Source organism: Balearica regulorum, chromosome 13 (genome assembly GCF_011004875.1).
Source record: "Balearica regulorum gibbericeps isolate bBalReg1 chromosome 13, bBalReg1.pri, whole genome shotgun sequence".
NCBI classification, from domain to species: domain Eukaryota; kingdom Metazoa; phylum Chordata; class Aves; order Gruiformes; family Gruidae; genus Balearica; species Balearica regulorum.
The window spans coordinates 16,421,606-16,438,778 of record NC_046196.1 but is presented as its reverse complement, the minus strand read 5'-3'; the positions used below and the strand labels follow the sequence as shown (position 1 = coordinate 16,438,778).

The 17,173-nt window shown below is 38.0% G+C and overlaps 1 protein-coding gene across 1 annotated transcript; it reads left to right on the top strand.

Annotated features, from left to right (window-relative positions):
- The first annotated feature begins 4,507 nt into the window (after positions 1–4,507).
- On the top strand, positions 4,508–15,474 carry SNX20 (sorting nexin 20). The gene is made up of 4 exons (XM_010304818.2): positions 4,508–4,628; positions 6,652–6,829; positions 8,478–8,629; positions 11,182–15,474. The coding sequence occupies exons 2-4, from the start codon at positions 6,664–6,666 to the stop codon at positions 11,848–11,850; spliced, it is 987 nt and encodes a 328-aa protein (XP_010303120.2). The 5' UTR covers positions 4,508–4,628; positions 6,652–6,663; the 3' UTR covers positions 11,851–15,474.
- Positions 15,475–17,173: the final 1,699 nt, after the last annotated feature.

Below are 17,173 nucleotides of genomic sequence, written 5' to 3'. Positions count from 1 at the left end.
AACACTTTACTAGTTTCTTAACATCTCTAACATTCCTTTGGTGCCTGTTTTTATGTAATTTAGTAACTTGTGCAGTTCAACATTAGCTAAAGTAAAGGCTGTTCCTGTTAATCCTGTTCCCTATAGATCTCCAGAATCTAGAGGGACGGTCAATAAGCCGATCCAACGCAGCCCCACGCTGGGCTGGAGTGCCCACTCCTGAGCTCTGAAGGGATGTGTCAGTACCGCTGCTTTTGGTAGGAAGATGGGAAGGCACGACACAGGCTCCTGTTACTGTGGATGTGCGCAAGATGGAAAGGACGCAAGTCTGAGTGTCAGAAACCAGCAGGAGTTTATTGGAAACTCCTGAGGAAACAATGAGATTCTATCTACTACAAAGTGAATGCTCACACTAATAATTTTGTTTAGTCTCTTAAATGCAGATTTCCATTTTAAACCCATAATTAATTTTTAAAGAGTAAGCAGTGGTGAAAAGATACTAAGATTTGTGCGTTACATTTCTTCATTTTGCAGAAGGGCACGCAGTAAACCCAAGTTATGCTCTGCTAATCCTCAAGGTGGCTATCTATACACAGCAGCTGCATTTTCCTCCATTTGTGGAGCTGCCTTTTATGCTACTACAAAATGCATTAGCATGTCTGCTATAAATCCTGTTATCCCAAATTTCATTACGTTTACAGTTTGGGTATAAATAAACTACACATGGAACCTGACTATCAGTGTTAGCCTAAGTACACCATAATTATATTTGAGAAGGGGATAGACACATTATAAGAATAAAATATAAAAATACTAGATAGGAATGACTACATGTCCTATACCTAATAACTCAAATATATAACAATATTTCTCTAGTCCATGTAATTATGTACTTAACTATATATGATTTCAGCAGGAAAAATGACCAACATAGACCATTTAGAAAGTCTGAATAGTGCTTGTGAAATGTAGCCCAAGTTAATATCCTATTGACCCACTGGGGTTGCATTACAGCTCTGTGTCACTGACAGACCACAGATGAAAGGCAGGCCAAGACTGTTATTTACTCTAAAGCTCCTTCATACTCCTTTAGAAGTATAAAGGAGTTGTAGAGTGATAACAGGGCTTTGGCAGTGTAAAATGGGCCTGTTATGTTTCTTTCATGTTGAAAACCCTGTCAGTAACACCAGCATGAGATATTTGCCATTAAATGGTGAATTATTTCTTTAAACTACACTCTTGTTAAGAGACATGTTTTGTAGTAGTGAAATATGGCAAACAAATTCCACTTTCATATGACACAACAGTACACAATTAAACTTTATATAAATAGCATGGAACAGAATTTTGTGCTGTGCCAGGATATGAGTATGGTATTCATTTATCACAGCATCACCCTAAAATTGCAGAATATTCATGCAGAACAGCTGAATTTTTCTGCTGCTTCAAACATGGAAATGGTAGGTATTTATCCAGCTGCATTAAAAAAAAAAGAGAGGAAAGGTTCTTCGAGAAGCATCAAAGACAATATTACAGCACTTTCTAAATATTAGTTGTGTGATAAAAGGGGATCTGGATAAGTATGTTAGGTACTTCTGCCTCCTCTTGTTTTTTCCCTATTATCTACAGTTCTAATGAATGATTTGGTAAAATAAATAAGGATTAGTTACGTATTTTGGGGCTTGAGAGGGAAAAGCCGCACAGACTCTATGAGGTCACCTGAAGCTCTATTTCTTAGGACAGAAGCTGAAGACTATTTTATAATAGGGATATTACAACCACAGTCTTTAACAAGAATAAGACCTTGCTGTGCCTGTAATAAAATGCCAATAAAATCTGTCAGTAAACTGCAGTTTGTATATAACGTTAGTTTATCTCACAATTTTTCAAGCTGATACCAGCTTTGTATTCTATGGTTAAATATTGTGTCTGTCTGGGTTTAGGTAATGTATCTGATTGGGACAATGTGAACTGCCCAAATCAGGGTGTAAATCAAGGCAGGATGTTTTACAGTATTGCAGCAGTCCCTTCTGGTTCTTTAACCATCAAAAGCACAAACACAGTCTTTCAATACCGGGATCCTTAACATGGCATCACAAGGGTAGCTCATCTGGTGGCTGGTTACCAAGTTTATGTATAAAACTTTCAGGTTAGTCTTCCTAAAATGAGTTCTTTCGTCTTAAATTGGTATGCAGGACTTAACTCCTGTGACAACCACTTTTATGCACTGCAGTGTTAGGATTTTAACCTCACCTCGCTCCTATGTTATTGCAGAGCACTCTTTTCCCATGTCCCTTGGTAGATGCATTTTAATGCTGTGCTCTTTATGTATGCCAGACAGTGCTTTCACAGAAGACAAACTCCGAGTGAGCCAGTGTGTGAGGATCTCTTTTCCGTCATTATGACAGAACATGCTTTTCCATTAAAATTTACCACAGTTTTGTGAATAGTCAGATAAATTGATGGTGTAAGTGCACTTGCCCATCTCTCAGAATGGTATGCTGCCATTGTGAAAATTCCCCTTTTCCACTGCTTAACCCTTTACACAGTATGGACTGTTGGAAATGGAACTGAGAATATAAAAAGAAAGATACTAGTTATGCATTCTGCTAGCAAACACCACTGTATACTGTTGATTTTTTTTGAATGTGCTAATCAAGTAGACATTCAGGAAAGTAAAATGCTGCCAGGCTAACAACACTGGATCACAGTGAAGGGCCAGGGGCTGTCTGGACCAAAACCGAGCTCATGGGAGGAGGACAAGGAGGAGCAGCCTGCTAAATCTGCTGTGGATGTCACAGCTCCTGGACACGAGGAACCCAATCAGGAACCAGCTGTGACCATAACAGCTGGCTCTACTCAGACACGCAAAATTGTTGCAAAACACCTTTGATTTGTAAATTATTTCATATCAGTCAGCCATGCTCATAACGACAGATTTCACTTTTTTTTAATCATCCAGGTTAATTTGACTAGGACTTACTATTCTGAAATAATTGAAAGTAGAGGTCATACTTAATATACTGAAAAATATACTTTCCTCTTTTCTTTTAGCTTTATCAGGAGCAGGACAATAGCACTAAGCATCACAAAAAAATACATTGCTTTTTGGCAACACATAAATTAACAGATTCAGAATTTAAAGCTTAGATACATCTGTGAACTGTCCGCATGAGTGAAATGCACTGAAATCCCCCTTGGTTTTCACTCACAATTGTAACCAAACCCATAAATCTAACTTTAAAGGAATGAGACTCGAGCCAGAAACCCATGCCTTGTTTACACTTAAAAGGGTTGGCTGGTATAGCTACACCTTAGAGCTGTATTGGCGAGCACGGATTTCTTTTCTGGTGTAACTTAAATCACTTTCCACAAGGAGCATGCTAAAGGACTCTGCCAATATAACGGCACCTACACTAGGGCTTTTGCCAGTATGGCTGTAGCTGCATGGGAGTGATTTTTCATCATTCTGACAGCTATTTTGGCAAAACTTCTACATTTAAACTGAGTCCAAGTTAAAGTTGGCATTGTTTTATGCTGCAAATAAAGCAGAAGAGAGGCATTGCCAGTTTATGGCCCTGTTTTTACATTATTTTAAATTGTTTGTTCTAAAGGAATGTGTGGGTCAGGATCCATGTGGTCCTTTGGATGTTTGCCTTCCACATTTGTGCTGCATTAAAATTGCTTGGTTTTTCAGTGAGTGAGCTTTGGCAAGGGGGAAACTTAGAGTACTAAAAAAAGATACCATCCGTATTATTTACCCCGGAAATAGCTATCCTGATGCTTTAGAGCAAATTTCCAAAGTGAAGTGAACTGCAAAAGGAAACATCTGGGCCAAACTACATGTGGATTAATGCGTCATTCTTCTTCACTTTGTCCTCAGTTCAACAAAGAATTTAAGCACAGGATTAATTTAGGCACACACATAAACCCATTTCAAGTTTAGTAGTTATGTCAGATATGATAATGCTCCTTTTTGAACTTTAATTAAGCAGATATTTGAAATTAATCGTATGTTTAAGCACTGTGCGGAATTGGGATTTCTGTCAGAAGTGCAAGTTTACATAGAGTGAGGCTATTTATTGTGGGAGCATCTGCATTTTCTTTCCTGGATATTAAGTCTATACGTTAAAGATGTCCCAAGGGGCATATTTTTCTGCAAAAGTACATTTACATATTTGGCTCTTTTTTCCTAATCTCTCTTTTGCTAAGTGTGTTTTTTTGGTTTCAGAAATCCACGCAGAGAAGTTTTCATTGATTTTGTAATTGCTTTTACTGTTGAACTCTTTTCTCTGGCAGACTTTGTGTTTGCACGTGTAATCCTGACACTCAGGTTGGCAAACCTGCCCTTGCTGCTGAAGCCGCACTGCGGACAACAGGCTGTACCTCGCCCGCAGACAGCACAAGGGCTGTTTGAGGCAGATAGGAAATTTCATGCGTAATCAGTCAGCACTGAACCAGTGAGCCAATTGGATGAGGAAGTCTGATTTAATCAAGACTTCTTCCTTCCTTTTTGTAAAACACAGAATGTTCCTGTTAGAAGAAAACACAGACATATTTTTCTGCGTTTTGAAAATGCAAAGCAGGCCTTTCATGACTTCGTACAGATTACATATGCACCACAACTAAAAGCTCTCAGCAGTTTCCAGGTGAGTATTCTGTGCACTTTGGTTTCTAGTGTTACTTACAACTCCGTGAAGCAGTTAGAGTGGCATTTGCCCTGAAACGGAACAGGATGGGTGTCTGTTCAAAGTAAAATTGTGTAATGTGACAAGTTTTTTGTATTGTTTTGGATTTTTTTATATGTAAAAATTAACAGTAGCTTACTTAAAAGAGCTTACAATAATTTTTAGCTGTGAAAATGAAACAGTTTTATGAAGTACAGGTGGTTTTCAAGGCAGATATATTCAAGCAGGACACTTATAACATTCACTTCTGCATTTTTCTATTTACAAGTTTCTCTGGTAAATCATGGTTTAAAGTAGTATTTTTATATATATATATACACACACATATATAAATACAATTTTGCTTATAAGGTTATACCAACTCACAACCAAGACAGAAGTAGTCATTTAAATGTGTTTGGCCATTTTCAGATCCCTCATTTAATCTAGTATATTTGAGATTATCTTTACATTAAAAACAAATATATGCAAGTTTATGCTCTTGGGATAAACTGTCATGATTTTCAAAAGACTGAGCAGTTACACAATAAGTAGGCAGCTACTCTTCATGTTCAAAAAGCAGATCTTAAAGGAGGACTGGAAGAAGAGTGAGAACTTTCAGCTCCTAGTCCGAAGTCCAAAAATAAGGGCTTCCATAATACTTTTATTAAGGAGGATGACAACATGTATGTACTTGTTTATCCAAGCCAGGCAGAGGAAGGGTTTCTGTTAGAGGAAAGCGGTTTGCACTTCCATTACCTCCAGCGGGGAAAGTAATTACTATTTTTTTTATAACCTTGCAGTTTGCTAGAAATCAATAGATCTGCTGAAGGAGTTTCCTCACCTCTGTATCCAGCATTGCATAACTGTGTGGTAAACAAGTGGAGGCAAAATTATAGCAACATCCTTGTCCTCAACCCTCTCATTACTTAATGACCACTGCTTGGGCATTATTTTTGCATTTGTAGCAGGGACAATTGTTTGGGGTTTTTTAAAGTAGGTTGTTCTGTTATTTGATTTTCACCTATTGGCTGAATTGTGCGTGCAACACTTTTCTCATGCTAACTAAGAGAACACAGCACCCTGTCAAAGTTGTTAGGATGCTCTTAGAACTTTTTTGACTGCTAGTATAACACAATGATGTAACAGGTAGGATTTTTTTTTTTTTTTAAAAAAAACCCAACATCCCAGGGAGACATCTATGCAGCAGAATGGCCAATCTGGTCTATGGAATAGGAATATTTTGTGTTAGGCATTTTATCAGTATGTGGTAAAATAGTAGTTCTAGCAGAACAGGCATACAAATCTACTACAAGCACAGTATGTAGGTTAAAAGGACAAGTAAAGGGATAATGCTTCTGTATAAGAATAAGAAAACTCAGTTCTCCTTCCACCTAGCCATTGTCAGATTCAGTTATTTTGTTCTCACAGACAAGTCTCTGGTGAGAACTTAAAACTGTGAAATCTGACAAAAGTATTAGACTATTTTAGTCTAATATGGCTGTATTTTGCCCTACAGTTTGTGATTAAGAGCAGATGGCAAGTTTTGGAGTCTTGAGAACAGTAAATTCTAGCAGTACAAGAGAGCCAGGCTGCTAGTTATACTAATTATCACCAAGGTTTTAGTTCACCTGAACTCATACTTGCAAGCTTGAGGGCAAAATACCAGGAGGAAAAATCTGCTCCCACTGAAGTTTATGACAAAATTCTCATAGATAAGAATGGAGTTCCCCACCTAACCTGATTCAGCATAACTTCTTATTGTTTTCCTGTTTGATTTTAATCTGCCAAAAAGATATCCACACACAGTGGTAATAGTAATAGGAATGGTTTTCACTGGTAGCTATGTAGGTATTTCTATTTATTGCTTTAGTTTTTATGAAACTACAGTTACTCTCATACAAGTTCACAGAGAACAATGAGTAAGTGAATAAAAAAAGATTACTAGACTAGACCTTCTAAAGGCATGCTACTAAGAAATGTTATATTTTTTGTAACCTTTCAGTGATAGCTTGCAATGGACCGAGACTCACACTGCAGACCAGAAAGGGAGCTGTTGGAAGCTGTAAGCAGGATTACTACATTTTCTACCACAAGTCCATCTGATGAAGAACAAAATCAACCCAAAGCTGAAATTTCATGTCAAGTGACAAAAGAAAACCCAGAAAAAGATGACCTGCAAGGTTGATGCTATCCTTTTATTTTATTTTTCATGTAGCTATTGATGCCATTAATCTTTTATATAAAAAAATTTGCTTTATTTATTGCAGCAGTAGTCCAGATTTACATTGCTATACTCCACTGAAGATAAGCCTTGATTAAACTCGTAGTAATAATGTAGCAATAGTGAAGCTGATGCACATCCTGGTGTGTATATACATACAGAGTTTTCCTTTTAAATCCCTTGTGCCTAAAATGTATTCCAGATTTCATTTATAGACCAAGGACCAAAACAGTGATCATCAGATGGCCTGTCTCAGGAGTGCACTTTCTGTACATCACAAAATCTGAACTTCTTGGCAGTATCAGCAAGGACACCAAGAACTGGATGGAAGCTAATTCCAAGCAGTAGTCTCTCACATGCCTTATGAAGAGACAGCATTGAACTTTTACTATGCCTAAGATTGCTGTCATCTGTTATTAAATAAAATGTTATATATAATCCAAAATATATGTATAATTTCATCAAGATATTCAGCCTGCAAAGATGTCATAAACATCACCTCTGTTAGGAGATATATGCTTTGTAGAGATTGAGCCAAACCCCAAAGGCCTTGATAATTGAAAGTGTATGGCCAAATGATTAAGAACATGTAAGAGTGAGACCACTGAAAGAGTACTGTGGTGCCTTTACAATTCTATTTCTGCATCAAGCTGTTATCTTTCCATTCATTTGTAGTCATTCACCTCCATTGTCTGAATGTTAGATACATTGCAGACTGAATTCAGCTGACTGCATTGACAGAGACATTATTGATAGGAAATTGGGACTGGTGTGCCCACTGAAATACAAATATTCTGTTTCTTTTATCCACTTTGCTAGCCTATATGCTACCTGATGAAAACTGTTGTCAGTAGATTTCAGCTAACTCACCCTTTTGAAAAGCTGCATCAAATTCCTCTGTAAGCAAACTCTTCAACCAGCTGTCCTACATTTCTATATATGCATATGTATATATGTTTTTGTGTGTGTATGTGACTGGGGGGGGAGAGAGAGGAAGGGAGGGAGGTATATAAATATTTGTAGCTGAACTGCAGCTACAAAAGAAAAAGAGGATGTGAGAAATCCTCCTTCGGCTGAGCTGGTTATCCAAGTTTCTCCTTTAAAGTCAGATTATTCATGTTTTCTCAGCTTTCACCTGTTACTCCATGAACCAAATATTTGAATTTCAGTATTTGAATATATGTCTGAATTTCCAGCAGCATTGTACTATCTTCTCCTTTTAGCAACAAAGAAGCCTGGAGAAACATCTGATTCAGGAGATTCCACGTTTCTTAGGGCTACTTCTGGAGTGGGTGAAGTATACCCCCTGCTCAGGCTGTGCCCGAGCTTACAATCTATACATACAATACTTCTTGTCAGTACTTTTTCCTATAACTTCGTATTCTGCAGCCAATTTTGTGTCTTTCAAAATTTCAGACCACAATAGCTTTCCTCAAAGAATCTGGACCAGTCTTCATTACCAGTGAAATCACTTATTTTATCAATCTTTAGGTCTTGCTGTTACAGCAACAGTAATTCTAGGCTCTCCTTTCACAATAAATGCATAAAAGAATTTTCTTTCAAAATGCAAAAGCTCTAATCTGAAGTACTACATGCATTGTTTTTAGATTCCAATGCATCCCTAAGTCCCAACTCTTCAATGACCACTAAGGAGCTTCAGGAATATTGGAGGAATGAAAAACGCCAGTGCAGACAAGTCAAACTCCTTTTTGAAATCCCATCGACCAGAATTGTAGAGCACCACTTATCTAAATATGTGGTAAGCTAAGAAATTAATATGTAAGAAGATCATTAATTTTTATTCACTCTACAGGGGTCTGCACAGCACACAGAGCACACAGCATGCCTCACTACATTAAAGCCTTACCGAGGGCCAGGTTTTGCAAGCCATGATCATACCAAGTAGAACCTGTTCTCACATGGGCATACCTGCTGGGATCTGCCCCTAAAAAAAAATTCTGATAATCAGTTCACAAAATCTGCACCAGTGGAAAAGTTATATCAGGTAAATTAGTAGCTTGAATGTCCTTAACACCCAGAGGCTTGTCAACATTAAGGAAATTCACACAAGTATAAAAATATCAATATAGTTACACCTCCACTGAGCTAGCCTGCTGTAGCAGCTGCATTGCCTTTGTATAACTTGCACATCAGAGATTTATGTTAGGACAAGTGCAAAATTCTTTGATGTTGACAAAGTCTAAGGCATCCTCCAGCTAGATTGCTTGGGATCATTCTCCTTCCTTACCTAGAGCTCCATTAGATGGCATGTTTCTGTCATATTTTTAAGGTGAAACATGAATATGAGGGACAGGAACAACCAAAGAGGTTGGATTTTTATATCTTTACTCACAGTGCTGAGATTTGGGGGTTATTTCTGATTCTGCTCCTGGCCTTCAGGAGGACTGATCTAGAGCTAGTCTCTTTCAGTACTCCTGTGAAATTCAGATAGGGATGTTTTCCTTGTTTGCAACAACCTCCGAGATCTGTAGATGAAAAATGCTAAGAAGCATACTAGTGTTGCTGATACTGGGTGAGGCAGCTCAGCAGAATTTGAAGCAGGTAAACGTTCTGGAGACTGTCCTAAGATCTATACATACCTACTTAGATGCTACCATTCTTGCATACACTCAATAGTATCTAGCTTGTTGAATAGTTAAAAATTGTTTTAGTATAACTGTATGAGAACAAGAATATCATTCAGTGGGTGGGCAAGTAGCTAAACATAGTTGTGTTACATGCCTGGGCAAAAAGATTAACATTACAACAAAATTGAGCCAATTTGAATGACAGTCTAATTAAATGGTATATATTCCCTTTTTCATGCACGCTCCACAAATAAAAAACCAAGTACTTGTAAATTATTCACTTAGTTGCCCTTGATAAAATGATAGCTTAAAAAATTGCTCTTATGATTGTTTTGGATATGCATTAGACATATATACACTTTTCAGCAGGGAGCAGGACAAAGTATAGGAAAATGTGACAGTGCTTACAAATGAAGAGAGATCAGAGAAGTCAGCTCAAATTTAGAAACCTTTCAAGGAGTGCCTGTAAAGATCATTTATGAAGATTAAAAGAAAGAACTTATCTTTAAGGAAAAACAAGGCAAAGAATCAGACAGACACTAAACCTAGTACTGGTTTGCACCCTTCAACAGCAGCAAAGAAAACAACTGGCATGAGTAAAACTGCTCCAATTCCTGTATAATTCAATGGGAACAGGGTGAAGTTGAATGTGAACGTGGTCACTGTCCAAAAGCCAGCAAGGTCAACAGTCCATGTCCTTAGCTGGTGTACTGTGACACAGTTAAGCTGGCCTCAGAGTAGCTCCACTGGTTTACACATATTAGGGATTTGGCCCTTCCTCTCATCATTGTGCTTGAATCAGGACCAGAAGAGAATCTATTTGTACAACACACAATTTTATTTTTCAGCTATTTTTCTAATAGCGCATTTATTATAGACATTTTGAGGCTAGTGAAGAGCCAAGGAAGACATACTCTAGAGTACTGTTAATGTAGGACAGTGTTGCTGTTAGCGAAGGATTTTGGATAGCAAACAGATTTTTGTAGAAATGTCACTTTTTTGCATTATTTATATGCCAAATAAGTTTGAATAACAGGACAATGATTTAGAGGGGAAAAAAGGCTTTGGAGTTGCTCCATCTTATTTTTCCACACACCAAATATTACTGCCAAATACTCCCTTTCTTTCACAGCATTAATAACACCCCCAAATCCCTAGAAATGTCTGATACAAACAACATTTCTGAGTATTACAACCAATGTAAAATAGATTACATTCAATATTCAGTCTGGGAAATCCATTCACTTCACTGAAGATGATTGATTGCAGCAGCCATAGCTGTTATAAACAAAGTACAGCTATAGAAGTGCTTTGTAAGTGATTTTACATGCTGCAGTCTGCTGCTAGTTCACCATTCCCAGCACCTTGCAGGATGGAATCTTTGTGCAGCGTTTATCTACAACTTATTTACATGCCAAGGCTAAGTCTGGTGACAAAAGTCCAAAACAGCAGGAGCTGGGAGTTATTAATTTGATGGCTACAGATCTCAAAGATCAGGCCTACACTGAGCACGTACCATAATCCTAGGCAGCAACTAATTTAGCAGCACTGCTGTGAGCCATAGGAGTATGCAAGATTACACACATAAAATTGGTGGAAGAAGCTTTCGGTTGGTGGAATATACAAGCACAAAGTCTTTTCAAAGCAATAACAGACAAAATCTGATTGCACTGGGGCTAGAATGGTCCTTCTCACACTTATTTTTCTGTTTTATTGTGTTCAGATGTATAAAATCATCATTTTGCAAACAGGGAGTTTTGACAGCAACAAGTCTGTAATTGAACGTCGTTACTCAGATTTTGAGAAACTGCACAGAAATCTGCTGGAGGAGTTTAGTGAAGAAATGGAAGATGTGACCTTTCCCAAAAAAACTCTAACAGGGAACTTCACAGAAGAAATCATCAATGAGAGAAAATTAGCCTTCAAGGACTACCTGAGACTTCTATATTCTATGAAATATATCCGAAGATCAAAAAAATTTATTGACTTTTTAACAAGGCCGGAGCTTCAGGAAGCATATGGTTGCCTGCGGGGTGGCCAGTACACCAAAGCTTTGGAAATCCTTTTAGAAGTCATTGGTCTGCAGGAAAGGCTGACGAGAGGCAACCCTGTCTCAGTTGTCCCTACTCTCTGTGCTATCGTAGTGTGCCACAAGGACCTGGAAAACCCAGCAAGTGCCTTTGAATATGGAGAAAAAGCTCTGTCACGCCTTCGTATGCATAGCAGCCACAGGTATTATATTCCATTGTTAGAAACAATGATCGCTTTGGCATATGAACTTGGGAAGGATTTTCTGTCTTTGCAAGAAAAACTGGAAGAATGGAAGGCAAAAAAAGATCCCATACGGGTTTTTACCCTGAAAGAACTTGCAGTTCGGGAGTATGTACAATGAACACAAGAAACAATTTCATTGAAGAGCAAAGCTGTCAGCTCCTTTTCCCAAACACAAACTCTTAAAAGAGTAAGAACTGGAAATTACCTGTTTGGCTAATATAACTTTATATTAATAGAAAAAAAGTTAAATCCAGTATCTCCCATGTTCAAAAGGGACATTATCATTTATGTTAGCAAATATTATATTTATTCCACAGATATGAGGAGCACCTAAGCTTATTAAGGTTTTTGGAAAGAAATTTGCAATTAAAAAATCATTTATGATTTGCTTATTTTGAACAAAGGCTATTTCATGTGAAAGTCAGAATAGAAAAATACAATGAATTCTGCACTTAGGAATCTGCAGAATCAGAGGCATTGCTTGCTTATATGGAAACTACTTCCTTTCAAGAAGAGAAATATCTTCTCAGACGATGCAATGTGAAGGATGCATCTTCAGACACTGAATGCGGTTTTTTAGTCCTCCAGATGAAGCCTGGTCAAACAGCACTTTGCCATTTCTGAGAATGATGGGATTGGTCCTGTTCCCACTAAAGTCAACTGCTGTGGGCAGGAGGCCCTGGGAGGAAGGTTTACAATCAACTTTGGTAGGAGCAAAAAATACGAGTGATGATCATTCCATCAAAGATAAGGGAATATGCTTCATTTCCTTTTTGTAGCTGATGCAGTTTTATGACTTGCATTGAAGGCACATTCTTGTTTGGGGTGATCTTTAAGTACAGCTCTGACCAGGGTAGAAAATTCATACCACGTGTGTTATATACATAATGGAAAGGAACATATATACATAAAGGAAGGGTGCTGTTGGGGACAACATCTGGCTAACATAATGCTAGCATTTAATTATGATTACCAAGCTGTGAGACACATGGTTAACAGACAGTCTGTTTAAACATGTGCTTCCCTGTTGCCTTTCAGAGGTTTATGTAAATTGGGCATTGCCTTAGCTTTACAGCCTGGTACACCATGCAAGTATCATCTTGGTGGCATTGCAGTATTACAGCTAATTCTTTCAGGGATCCAACCCACATATACAAATACTAAGCTTGTCTTGGCTTTAACGCTCCTGTGAAAGCTTCCTAAGAGCTGAAAAAGTTTCTATTTACCTGCTTCTGTAATTTCCCTCAACTGTATTCTCTCTCCCATACACTTATTTTAATAATCTGGTAAATTAATTCTCATAAATATTGTAATTAACATGTCATGCTAGCAGGGTCATTATTCTCTGCTGAACATAGTCCACTGAATACTATCAGGCCTGTACTCCAGGTACAGATACTACATGCACCACAATAAATTAGGAGTAACTGAATTAACTTACCTCCCAGACACATAAAAGAATCAGCTAATTGAAAGTGCACTGAACCTGAAAAACATTGCTGTGCATTGTTACAAGAAGGATGGCTTGGAAAAAATACAGAATAATAGGAGTGTCTAGGGTGGAAAGTTAATATTTTAAGTAGCTATTAAGAGCTAGGCATTAAACTAAAAATATGTGGATCGTTATTTGACAACTATTATTTTTTATAGTTATACCAGAAATAAGAGAATTAAGAGTAATTAATTAAGAGACTTAAGGACTAGTCTTCCCACAACATACTGTATTGCAGGACAGTTAAAATGGATCAACAGTAAAATCACCTTAGAGGATCATGTCTGAATCAGTTACAAAGTGGTGAAGAAAGCGTGTCTGGGCTCTGCATCACACTCGGGTGACTTGGAGTTAAGGCACACTGCTCTATCTCCACAGCAGGTTGTGGTGAAAGACCAAAAGAAAAGGGAAAAACAATTTCCCCCTTTTTGCTCCCTCCCCTCATTGTGTGCAGCATCCCAGGCACAGCTGCCTCGGATTCTCTTCAGGTTCCTATGGGATGGTATGTGAGTAGCTAATTGTGTCCACAGACCCTCACTCTACAGCTGACTACAAGTTTGGAGGGTCCGTAAGTACATGCTGGCTGGCAACGACAAGTACCAGGAAAGCAGCACATCCTGCAAGTAACCTTTACTTGTGGTAATGCTATAACTTTACATCTCTGAAGGATTAACTGATCCAAAGCTGACCAATTTTTGTTGGCATGGCAATGCACATTAGAAATATGAGGAGGTGCTATTTGGCTAAGAGAAAAATTTACATAATACAAAAGGCACTAAAATAACCAGGGCCAAAACCTCCGCTGTTTTGTTGGTATAAGCCAAATTTCTTCCGACAATGCTTTTCCATATAATGTACTAGTGGAGTTTTGTCAGCAAAACAGTCCTAGAGTAGGTCACTTTGTCCCTATCCACCAGCAGGCAGAGGTTAGCCTCCTTGTATTATGGAGGGAAAATGAACTAAAATACAGGAATGGTATGAAGAAAGAAAATGCGTCTGTTGGATAATTCCCCCACACTGAACTTCTTTAATGGAGAGCCTTTCCCATGGGGCATCTGTGGCAACCAGTCAGCCACAACATCTTCAGAACTACCCAGGAAGAACATGCCATCTGCCTCACTCAAAGGGCTGATTTCAATTTCTGCTGCATTGAGACTTCCAGTCAAGTCACTTCAACCAATTCAACCTCCCCCAAGCAAATCACCTATGTATTCCATTCCTACAAATGCAGATACTGTGACCTTCAGATTTATTAATCTCTTCAGAGATGACATTGAAAATCCTTGGAAAGAGAAAGCTAGTACAGTGATGGCAATGAATGGCAACCCGTGGAAGCTGGATTTCATCTAGAGCTCTGCCACAGACTTGGTATGAACTTTGCACAAGTAACTTAAACTCTGTGCCCCTATTTCCTCACCCAGTACTTCCCCAGTAAAGTTTCCTTATTCAGGTTTTCAGAACTCACTGAACAGAAAAGCCGTGAAACTTGACCAAATAAGTTAACTCTAACATTTAACTCAGAAATGTGCATTGGGATGGAAGCAATTATGATTTACACAAGCCTATGTCATTTCTTGAAGGTATCTTGAAATGGAAGAGAACTTAGAGGCAGTAAGTTGCCAAACCTGTGTGCTTATTGTTGATTGCACAGTTTCTTACTAATGCAGTCTTACTTTAGAGTCAGGCGTTACTTTCCTTATACACTAGAGAAGTTACAAAATCATCTATTTATTGCCAGACCATGCTGGCTCATCAGCTCCACAGGCAATCGGCCAGTTCTGATTTTTTAGCTGTGTACTCGCAGAGACTTGTTGGACCTGTCAAAAGAATTCTGCTTTCATTTACTCTCATTTCAAAAATCAGCTTCTGCATATGCTTTATTGAATGGCTCAAACAGGAAATAGCTAACATTTTCATCCACATCTATCTTGCTTACCTATTGCCCTTCCTTAACTCTTGTTAAGAAGCCATTGGAGAAACACTTGTGCACTCTCCATGGGGTTTGCATGCTGTCCCCAGAGTACACATCCCACCTCCCCAGGTGCCAGGCCAGCAAAAGTGAATAGCACTACATCAGTGAAGCTATTTTGGAACAAGAAAACTCTGGCACTACCACATATGCAAGAATGGGACATAAATTAAGCAAGCAGGTGGTTCCTGCTTCCAGATAGCCATTTTGCTTCCACTCTTCATTGCTGTACAATATTTGAGTGATAAAAGCCTCTTTTATAAATAAATCCATTTCATCCATTTCCCGTCGCCTAAAACAATGTGTGCTTTTTACAAAAAAAATTCTTTGGTTTAATAAAATAAATGGAAATGAGCAGTTGCTGGCATTTGTCCTGTTTACTTTATTAACGTTCATCAGCCATGCTCCGTACCTGGAAGGCAGCTGGAGTCAACAGACAGAATGTCTGGGACCCAAGCTCTACTCTTGGCAACCACTGAGTGACCTTGATCAAGTCTAATCAGATCTCAGATTTCTTTTGAATACCAATATTGCTTTGCCCTCTTCTATAAAGCTATGTTTTACTTATATTTTATCAGTACATTCCAATGTATTATTTTCCCAATTTTACAGCTGGGGAAATTGTGGTACAAATAAGAAAAGTGATTTTTTCTGAAAGTCTAACACAGTGGTCTGGAGACCACACTGTCTGGAGAAATAGTTAAGCACAACAGGCATCACAGCTTTGCAAAACAGAGACATGCAATGGCTGCATGTTCTTAAGTTCATCTGCATGGGCAGCCATTTAATTTTTGGCTGATATACAATGGAGACAATTGCATGTGATGTCTATGGAAGAGAAAACAGTTGAGTAAGTCTGACTAATTAATGCATTTGAAGAACTAATAACTGTCAAATAGGGAAAATATTTTAACCACTACTTTATAAAAATAACAAAGCAGAAATTCTTGCATAAGAGATTTTTAGAATATATAAAAAAATCTCCAGGCTTCAATATCATTTTTCACAAGAAGGAACAGAAAAACATTTTTAAATACATTTTTCCAGTTTTAAGCATTTCTTAGAACTCTGGTATTTCTTTCCACTGCTTTTGTAGTCTAAACAAAAAGAATCACACAACCATTACAGGGTACCATACATGCTAGCAATCTGTTATCCACTCTTCTCAACAACAGCACACAATGCATCAGAGCTTTTCAGTATGATCTCACTCTTCACATTATCACTGACACCTCCGAAGTAAATCTACAACAGCTAAAATCCATGTATAAATTCACATTTAATTTTTTTCCAGAAAAAAGGTCAAAAAAAGAAAATATTGTCCAACCAACATCTGCCTAGTACATCTAACAAACCACAGGCTGCATACATACAAGCTAGGAGAAAATGTAAATAAAATCTGGGCAGATCATCTCCAAGAGTCCATAGAGAGTTGTATTACGATCTATTGAGCTTTGCCCCATTTCCATATCAATTATTATATCATTTGGGGCATTAAGTAGATAATACTGTTTACACAACTTTCTAAAATAACTAAAGAAGCCCATGAGGATGCCTAGTTACTTATGAAACATATGCAGACAAGATGCTCTCTGTGCAATGCAGCATCTTGTTTACAGGGAATCCTGTGATCTTTATCACATACTTGTTATTAACTCCTGTTATCTGCTGCATCACTGGAGGATAATATTTGCTTTCCTGAATCTTAATAAGGCTAAATACATTTATTGAATTCAACAGATTTGTACAAGCAGCATGGGAGTCGAGTTCAGGACACAAGATGAAATCTAGGTTTTGTGGCTCAGACAGCAACTGAGCAAGTCAAATCAAGAATGTTTATTTTCTGATTAGATCAAAGGCAGGAATAAGATGTGTTGAAAAACTAAACACAGTTGTAATGGTGTAAAACACTGAATGTCAGTTCCCATCTGGATGAGGTGAGAACCCCAAAGAACCAACCTATTTACATTAAGATCACAT